At 34.1% G+C, this 9740-nt stretch overlaps 1 protein-coding gene across 1 annotated transcript; it reads right to left on the bottom strand.

Annotated features, from left to right (window-relative positions):
- Positions 1-1386: 1386 nt before the first annotated feature.
- LOC132557414 (NADH-ubiquinone oxidoreductase subunit 8-like) lies at positions 1387-8949 on the bottom strand. Its single transcript, XM_060221938.1, has 7 exons — positions 8904-8949; positions 8092-8148; positions 5820-5888; positions 4264-4353; positions 3252-3424; positions 2378-2506; positions 1387-1736 (listed from the first exon to the last, which is right to left on the bottom strand). Exons 1-7 carry the CDS (start codon positions 8947-8949, stop codon positions 1605-1607), a joined length of 696 nt encoding a protein of 231 aa, XP_060077921.1. The 3' UTR covers positions 1387-1604.
- Positions 8950-9740: the final 791 nt, after the last annotated feature.

Here is a 9740-nt window from a genome sequence, read left to right as displayed (position 1 = left end):
ATGTTTGACCTAAAGGGTGCTGCTAGTATAGATCGTACTTTAGACAAATCAAAAGGTCAGATAATCTGACAGAAAATATGTTGTTTTTGAAAGTTTGCCGAAAATATTGTAGCTGTCAACCATTAGTACTCCATCATTTTAATTCATGAAGTGTATTTCAAATACACATACTGGGTATTGTATTTTTAAAATGTGCTTTAAGAAAAGAGGAAGAACAGAGAAAAGTTTCAACAAGAAGAATCTCTACCTTGTAATGAACTGATCAGCTGGAATAAAGTTTTTAAATTTATTTTTGTAGTCTGGGCCCATCTGAAAAAATTAGTTATATCTTCTGAAATAATACAGTTTTTCTCTGACAAGTAATTCCAATGGGATGAGCTTTTTATGTGTGAGAGAATTACAAAATGTATTATATTTTCAAATGAATATTTGTGTGGAGTTAGTGTACACTTGCTAACCAATGGTACCTTCAGGTTTTATCGAGATATTAAAGCCACTCAAGGCTTATTTAAGAGTTTGGTTTATTCGTCTGACTTTCGTACATGATCACATGTTAATTTACGAGTTTAAATCTTGAGGAGGAGTGAATGGGTTGATAATTTGTATAATGTATAAACATTTTACGATCTATTTACTTATATGTGATACAATTGCCAGAAATATTTTCTGTAGGTTTATTTTGTGCCTGTTGAAATCTGTGTAGTGAAGTCTTATTCCGTCCGCTTAATACATTGTGTTGGTATTTTTGGCATGTTAGTCATTTTGTAAGATTTTGTAGATTATCCCTACAAATGAGATTATTGCCAGGGATTAAATAATCTGCCAGGATTAATTCATGATTTGTTACAAAATTGATTAAAATATTTGAAAAAGTATGTTTGCTTTGTTTGTTGTTTATTTGGGTGTCAGATCTCTGTGATACCATGATGTTGATTTTCCATTGACAAAGTCCTCTGATATTTTCTGATCTGATGAAAAAATCTTTACAAAGTGTCACATGAATTTTGCGACTCAAGACATCAAAATGAAGTATCAATTCAAAAATGGATGTTATCTGGACTTTTTTCAGGACTGCGACAAAGTCTCGCTTTTTAACAATTTCTGTAAAGTCAGTGTACAATCAAACAAAGAGTTCCTTCAGGTCTGTATTGTTTGTATCAACTAAACATGGCCAAAGGTGTGTTATTTATAAATACAGAGTAAAGGTTTTAATACATTTTACTGATTGTAAAGAACATTGGTACATTCTACTCCGCCCTTACCTACATGTTTCAATACATAAGTATGAGGTATGTTAAAACTGATAAAGTTGACATGTTAATGACTGTACTGTTACAATTACAGTATATAATGAATTATTTTGATAAAACATAAAAAAACTAATAATTTTTTTTTGTTGTCTCATCTTTATTCAGCCTTTGTTAGTTGACTTTAATTTATTAACACTCAAACTGATCACAATGATGTTTAAAAAAAAAAGTCAAAGTTTTTTTCCTTCAATGTAACATTTCAAACCAACACAGAGAGTTGCTGAGTGTTTGTAATTGATCCATTACACAGGTATTTATATTATGTACAAACTGTAGGAGTGTCTTTAGCACTTTCTATCTATAAAGGTGGTCTGCCTGTAGATTAGCAGCGATCTCTGCCTCCCATTTATCTCCATTGTGTAACAACTTTTCCTTGTTGTATAGTAACTCTTCATGTGTTTCTGTTGAATATTCAAAGTTGGGACCCTGCAAGTTGTAAAAAAAAACTTTTAACAATATTAAATCATAAGATGTTATCTTCCATTTAAAAATCTATCCCTTTTGTTCCATTAATGCAAAATTCTTGGAAGTGACATAAAGCATTTATATTTGATAAACAACCAAAGTGTTTCTTATTCTCAGTGAGAAGTATTATCTGTCACCAGTGTCACACAGTAACGTCAGAATAGACAGGACTCCAGCAGCAGGCAAATCATTTACCAATAAAATACAAAACAAAGAGTTGGAATTTGATGTTTGATGCATGAAAGAATGTAATACCATGAAGTAAGATTTTTATTGATGTATAATATATATTGTATTTCAGTATCTTTTCTATATAAAGCATCATTTATCTCCCCTTTTCTTCTGTGAAATGTGAACAGACAGGTCTAGCACTGGACAAGAGGAATGTCAAAATTCAGGTCTTTTCATCATAGTGGAATGAAAATTGGCAGGTACAGCACCAATATGGTTAACTGATTTAGTGGAGTGATTTGTTGTAGTTTGGTTGTGTTGTAGGAGTCCATTACTCAAATATCTGTACCTCTGTTATGTTTTGTAAACCATAATTCCATAAATGAAAGTATTCAAAGTATGGTTAAACTCATTATTTCAGAAATCAGTACCTCAACAATGGCGTCCACTGGACAAGCCTCTTGACAGAAGCCACAGTAAATACACTTCGTCATATCAATATCGTATCTCGTCGTCCGACGACTGCCATCTGCCCTTGGCTCAGCTTCTATAGTGATGGCCTGTACAAAGATAGAATGGTTAAAATAAAGTTTCCATAAATCATCAATAAAGGCAGACTTGAGGTTTTGTGTTGAGACACATACCTGGGCCAGACATACTGTTTTACTTTGAGACACATACCTGGGCCAGACATACTGTTTTACAATGAGATATATAGCTGAAGCAGACATACTGTTTAATACTGAGACACATACCTGAGCTAGACACACTGTTTGTATTGAAACACATACCTGAGCTAGACAAACTGTTTGTATTGAGACACATACCTGAGCTAGACAAACTGTTTGTATTGAGACACATACCTGAGCTAGACAAACTGTTTGTATTGAGACACATACCTGGACCAGACATACTGTTTTACTTTGAGATATATACCTGAGCTAGACAAACTGTTTAATACTGAGACACATACCTGAGCTAGACAAACTATTTAATACTGAGACACAGACCTGAGCTAGACAAACTGTTTGTATTGAGACACATACCTGGACCAGACATACTGTTTTACTCTGAGACACATACCTGGATCAGACATACTGTTTTACTCTGAGACAAATACCTGGACCAGACATACTGTTTTACTTTGAGACACATACCTGGACCAGACATACTGTTTTACTCTGAGACAAATACCTGGATCAGACATACTGTTTTACTCTGAGACACATACCTGGACCAGACATACTGTTTTACTTTGAGACACATACCTGGACCAGACATACTGTTTTACTTTGAGACACATACCTGCGCTGGACATACTGCTTCACACAGTTTACATGCAATACATCGCTCCTCTCCTGATGGGTAACGACGGAGGGCATGTTCTCCTCGGAAACGTGGACTAAGAGGTCCCTTCTCAAATGGGTAATTGATAGTAGCAGGTTCCTTAAAGACCATTCCCGTAATAATGGCAAGTCCTGTAAAATGGTATATAGATAAATATAAATCTGTCTATTAAGACAACTAGTTTCTGATCTGAAATTAATATAATTCTCTTCATAAAGACTACCTGCTTATATATGAATGCCGCGTTTCTTTGCACCATTTAGTGGTCTTAATAGCCAGGTTTGAGTATACTTTTACTTTTTTCTTCTTTGTTTGGAATAACTTATTTGACTCTACTTATCTTATAAAGAAAGTCAATGTGCTACAAGATACAATAATGTTACAAATAAAACAATAATTTCACTGGTTCAGTTTCCTGCCAATGAATTTAAAGGAAATTATCAATTCAACTTGGCGGTACTCTTAACAAAACCTGGATTTATTGGAATAACCAACAGCATTGACAGACCAACAGTACCAATTTCAAATTTTCTAAAAGCTTATAAAGGGAATACTATCAAAATACCTGACAAACTGGCAATACTATCAAAATATCTTACAAGAAGGTAATACTATCAGAATATCTTACAAGCTGGTAATACTATCAGAATATCTTACAAGCTGGTAATACTATCAAAATACCTGACAAGCTGGTAATACTATCAAAATACCTGACAAGCTGGTAATACTATCAAAATACCTGACAAGCTGGTAATACTATCAGAATATCTTACAAGAAGGTAATACTATCAAAATACATGTCAAGCTGGTAAAACTATCGAAGGGCAGTGGAATTAACTACGAAATTCACAATTTCTTGACAATTTATTTTACAAAACGAATTTATTTAAAGCTTCAAATAGCAACCCATTTATGATACACTTTAAACCATCAAATATACATCAATTGTGTTTGTCATGCTGTTTCTCACCTCTAACAGCTTCCCTGAAGAACAAAACAGCAACACCGTCACCTGTCATACCAAGATAATCAGTAGCACCTCGATCTTTGCTGATATTCACTGCAAATTAAAAGTTTATCTTAGTCATCTGTACAACATATCAAATTGACAAAAAAATTCATTACAGCAATTTCTTTTCGGCAGACATTTGTAACCTTCAGTAAAACATTGTGAATGAAACATTCACCATTTGTACTAGTTAAAAATTTCTTTATTTCTACATATCATAAACAAATCTAATAATTAGCTATTAAATTGTTTATCAAATTAAGACAGAATGAATTAATGACGACCAAAATGGCAACAATAAATGTTACAGGGCTAGTTCTGGGTCAAAATTCAGTTTTGCCTAACCAAATTTTTTTTGCTATAAGCGCGCGAACAGATTCCAGAACTCACCCTCACCCGACGAGCCCTTAATTCCCTCATATAATAAAAACACATATGCTAATTATATAATTACATTATTTATTCACTGTTTTAACAACAATACATCAAACAACAGTTATGTAGTTAGTGTACTACTTTTCCTAGCTATAGTAAGCCAAATATAGAAATCAGGAGCCTGATGAAACTCAGATATGTCTTATTTATTATCTAACAGATTATATGTCCACTATTATGGCCCTTATCCTTTTAGCAGACAACAATATGCGATGTGCATAACAATATCATAGGACCCATACATGATACTTATCCAACTTACCTCTGAACAAGCCTGACTGACAGATCATCGATGAAAACAATTTGAAAAGCAATCAATCTGATAATTATTGTTTTATACAACTAACTACCCATATCATTATAAATTGATGTACATTTTATTGATGAAAGTCGAGAGAATACCAACAACTGAAATTAGATTGACCAATATAACAAGTCAATTTAGCAAATTAAAATCCAACACTGCCTCACCAAGTGAATCTGGCCATACCCCAAGTACGGAGTTCCAGCGGCTAGCAGATAGTGTAAGAGATAGACCCTTGGAAAAGCTTTTGTTTGATGAAGGTCAGTGTGACCTACTTTTGACAAATTGTAACACCAAGGGGAACCAATGTCTCAAGTGTAAATTTCCATGATAGGAATCATAGAAAACAAGGCCTGTAAAACCCATTTCTTTAATGAAGGCAAAGCTCCCAAATTTAGGTCAGTGTGATTTGCTTTTGATACGCAACACACCATCTCACCAAGGTGAACTTAAGCCATATCCAAAGTATTCAGTTCCCATGATTAGTAAATGTATTGTAAAAAACAGGGTCTAGAAAAACTTTTTTTTCTTTGATGCAGGACAAAAGTCAAAATTTAGGTTACAGTGACCTACTTTTGACACATGACACACTGTCTCACCAAGATGAACTCATATCCAAAGTTCTCATGATCAATTGTGTATAAGATAAGGCCCAGACGATATAGCAGAAGGATGGAAAGACAGAAGGACAACCACAACATAAAGCTAGTCTTCTCCAGCTCCTAATGGGGGAATAAAGATAGATTTTGAAGATGAAACTGTCCCATCCTATACTTACTGTATTTGGACCTTTTCTGCTGGTACAAACATGCTCCTGGTCGTACTAGTTTCTGTAAGCAGGTATTTGCTAAAACAAATTTGAAATAAAATTCAATGTAAAATCCAAAAGCATTTCAAAATCATGTACAAAGTATTCAGAAATTCAGCATATTAACAATTAATCCATAATGATTCTATAGTAATGTTGGGATTTTACTGGAAAATGAAGAATAATTTTCTATGAAAATTCAATACTCATAAGGACAAAATTACCACCATTATTTGCTACTAGTAAGAAGGTTAAACATGCAGCATGCTAACTCTGAGGACATATAGAGAACAAGGTAGCTGTTTAGACTTAAACTGACACCTAGATGGAAATTCTAGGTATCTGGTTTGAACTGTCTAGATCTGCTCCTGAAATATTTTTACATTCTATAGTTGCGAAGTGATCATGTGTTGCTCTTATTTGTTTTGGAGGGGGATTTGAAAACAGGGGGTATCACTCTCAGTGAATTTGAAAACAAAAAAATCTTGCTGTTTAATCAATTCAAACAAATAGTACTATATTTACTTATTGCACCTCGGACTAGAATGCATTGATCTATATTTATATACAAAGGCGTCATAATTTCAAATCACAGATTGATATTCACATTCTGTTCCATGTCGGAATATTGGCTAGAGTGAATCCTAGAAGTTGCTATTATCTAGTACGAGTTGTTTCTATTTTGGATCAAAAATGGCTGGGCGGTTCGGGCAGACGACAGCTGCAGACAAGGAAAAAAAACGCCTGGCACTTAACGCTAACTTACTTAACGCTGATAAGACGTTAAAAGCTAATAAGTTGGCCGCTATTATTTGGTGGAAAAGCAGCAAAACCCAGATTTTGAAGATTACGATGTAGTCCGACTGGACGAATGTCTTGGCCATTTTTACATGGATGCCAGGAAATGTGATGGGACGTATTATATATATATTTAAATGGGTCCTTAATATGATGTAAATACCCCCTTCCTGTGCCAAGAATGAACTATTTTGCTGTTTAACTTAATACTTCAGAATTGAAACAGTAATACCGAACTCAAATTCTTATCTTAATATGACAAATACTTCTTGCCAAGATTTGCAAATTGTCAACACTTCCACTCATGTGTAAAAGTATCTATTCATACATATACATAAAATATAGTTAAATTGATTATACAAGTTAACTGACCAACAGAGTTATAACAGAAAAAGTTACATGTAACAGTTATATAATGAAATTAAAACCAATAATAATGATCCATAAAGTTTCGTGATTATTCACTTTCAAAATTCAAATTGGATACTGTCATTCTTTTCTTTCTGACTCAGATATCTTAGTTCATGTTTTTGTCTGTTTGTTTTTACATTTTTTTTTTAGTTTTTTTTTTTTTTTTAGTTTTTGTCTTTCTTTTGCATTAAACAAAAAATGGTACCATATTTTTAAATGGCTCAAAAACCAATACAACATTACAAGACCAAAAAAGTGCGGAAGAAAAATTTTGATATTTTGTTGTTGGTAAAAAATAAATCCCCAAATTTCTCGCCCCTATTGCTTATAATGTGGCTAAAATTAGAACATAGGTAAATTTGTGCTAGCCTACCACATTTGCACTATATGCTCCCAATGGCTATACACTGCATATTCATGTATTCAGTGGAGAATAAAGTATGTGATACAACTCGTCAACTGTCATACATTTAACGCATTAAAGTTAGGTATCATAAATAGTGTCACAGTGGATATTGGGTCATGTTAAAAGGATTTTGGTTACAAACATGTAAAAATAAAATTAAATAAAAGAAAAACTTTATATGCTTCTACTTCTAATGACACTGTATTTGTGTATCTAACTAGTTACTCAATGCAGTGATAGTGACCAACTTTCCCGTAGGACTTGCCTATATTATATTACCCAGATGCAGGGTTGTGTCCAACCTGCTTATTGCCATACCTAACGACTGTGCAACTGTATCGCAGAGTGTGCCTATCTACCAAAAATCCTATAAGAATACTGTCCTGACATGTTTCATTGTTCCATGTCATAAAATGTACGAAATGCCGATTGGAAATGTTGTGTAATTTGGTTCAGAACAGCTGAAGGTTACGGCTGTGTTAGTATTTACGCATTTAAACAATGACTTCGTTTTCCCTATGCGATCTTGCTTTTTGATTCGATACACTTCAGTTAGGATTCGGTAAGACAGTGCACAATATGAATTTCAAAATTCACGTTTGAAAGTATCACATCATCTTATTTTACCTGACCGACTCGCCGAAAATAGTTTCAGGGTCGCCATGTTTGTCCTGCTGCAGAAGACTTACAGATAGGGGAGCTAACTCATGTTCACCTCCGTACCTATTTACTAACTATTCCTAACTAGCACATGCACGGTATATGTGTCTAAAACGTGTATATATTTCAAACTAGTTTGATAAATCATATAATTCCATGTAGAATTACGTGGAAAATATAACATATAACCCAGCAATATGACAATATCGTGAATTTTCCACATTCTAGATAGCAACATACTTGCTTCTTCCCAACCTGTGATTTTTACGGATATTTATCCATACTTTTTTTCCGTGTTCATTTCGATATTCAAGGGCTTGTTACAGTGCAATATCATTATTTTCTCGGAGGGTCTCAACAGCCAGACAAAGACACAATACAAGATATAGGATCACAACGATTTCACTGACCATGTTCTATTTCTGATGACCGTCTGCTCTTTATTTTTAATTTGACTGATTTTACGTCCACTATTACGACCTTTCGGTCTTTCAGCGTCTTTCGTCTGCTCCGCTTTATACAGGTAGTTATAAGATGTAGTAATATAAACGTGCCAATTAACTCGCTATAGCAATAATGTAATTAGATTTCGATCGATTTCGTTTCGTTCGTCCTGCTGGATGTCTGCGGCAGCTAACAAGGAGGTTTAAGTTAATGTATTTCACAAACATAACATGAACTTATTAGTCACCTGATAAACATGGGAATACCTTCCTAAAACGATACATCCGAAAACATTTCCTAAACAATCCTTGCTTTCATTGCTGAGTTGGATTTACCAAGACCTGCACTGCGGATGTCGTCGATGAGATGTAAGGCACTCATCTTTCTGGACACCCGGTTTTCTCCTCGTACTTTCTAGGGGTGTCCGTGTATTTTCAAGCACTAAATAATGATTGACAGTCCCATGCATGCTATGACGTAGCTTTTTAGAATTTTCGATATACAGTTAGACCTTACTAATATATGACATATTCGTTTTTATTTGCCAAATTTTGCTTTAATCTCGTCGAATTCAAGTTTGAATTTAGATTGAAATGACTTTGATATGTCAGGACTTGTGTGGTTGTTTCTGTTTGTTACGGTTGTGTTTGTTCTGATCACCAATTTTGCCGGGTGGTGATGTGAAAAGGTACCTTTCAAACCCAAAATTTAATCAATATTAACTGCAAATCAGCCTCGTTTAGGTGAAATGAGAAAATATGCTGGAATCTGAAAACGATTATATAAATATGCGTAAACACTGGAAATCCTAGCTCACTGAAGTCACTGACTAACAGTTCTAACACTTATCACACACAAATTGCTACAACACATAACCGCGCTAAGATACTTGTTGTAAGAAAAATGTTTTGACATACGAAATCTCTGAAGTTTTAGACCTAGATAGTTTTCCTTTTCTTCCAACTTTAATAACAGAATCAACTGTATTCTGGTCGCTCATGAAAGGCCGATTTATAGAATCAGTTTTGAATTCTTTACAATTCTGTTCCAGCAATCGATTGATTCTACATCGGTTTTGAGACGGTTTTTGTACATCAGTTTTTCGTTCAAAATCAAGAGGCGATCAATTTGGAGTGGGATCGCTTTAGTTGAAGTTTCACCATGTTTATTTC

The sequence above is a fragment of the Ylistrum balloti genome, unplaced genomic scaffold (assembly GCF_031769215.1).
Source record: "Ylistrum balloti isolate Yb309-2 unplaced genomic scaffold, AGI_CSIRO_Ybal_v1 Utg369566, whole genome shotgun sequence".
Classification (NCBI taxonomy): Eukaryota; Metazoa; Mollusca; class Bivalvia; order Pectinida; family Pectinidae; genus Ylistrum; species Ylistrum balloti.
This window is presented reverse-complemented; position numbering and strand designations above follow the sequence as displayed.

Coding starts and splice junctions, on each gene's coding strand:
- LOC132557414 (XM_060221938.1), bottom strand. CDS start 8,949: ATGAGTGCCTTACATCTCATCGACGACATCCGCAGTGCAGGTCTTG. Junction 8,149..8,903: donor CATCCGCAGTGCAGGTCTTG/GTAAATCCAACT, acceptor CCTATCTGTAAG/TCTTCTGCAGCAGGACAAAC. Junction 5,889..8,091: donor ATTTTCGGCGAGTCGGTCAG/GTAAAATAAGAT, acceptor AATTTGTTTTAG/CAAATACCTGCTTACAGAAA.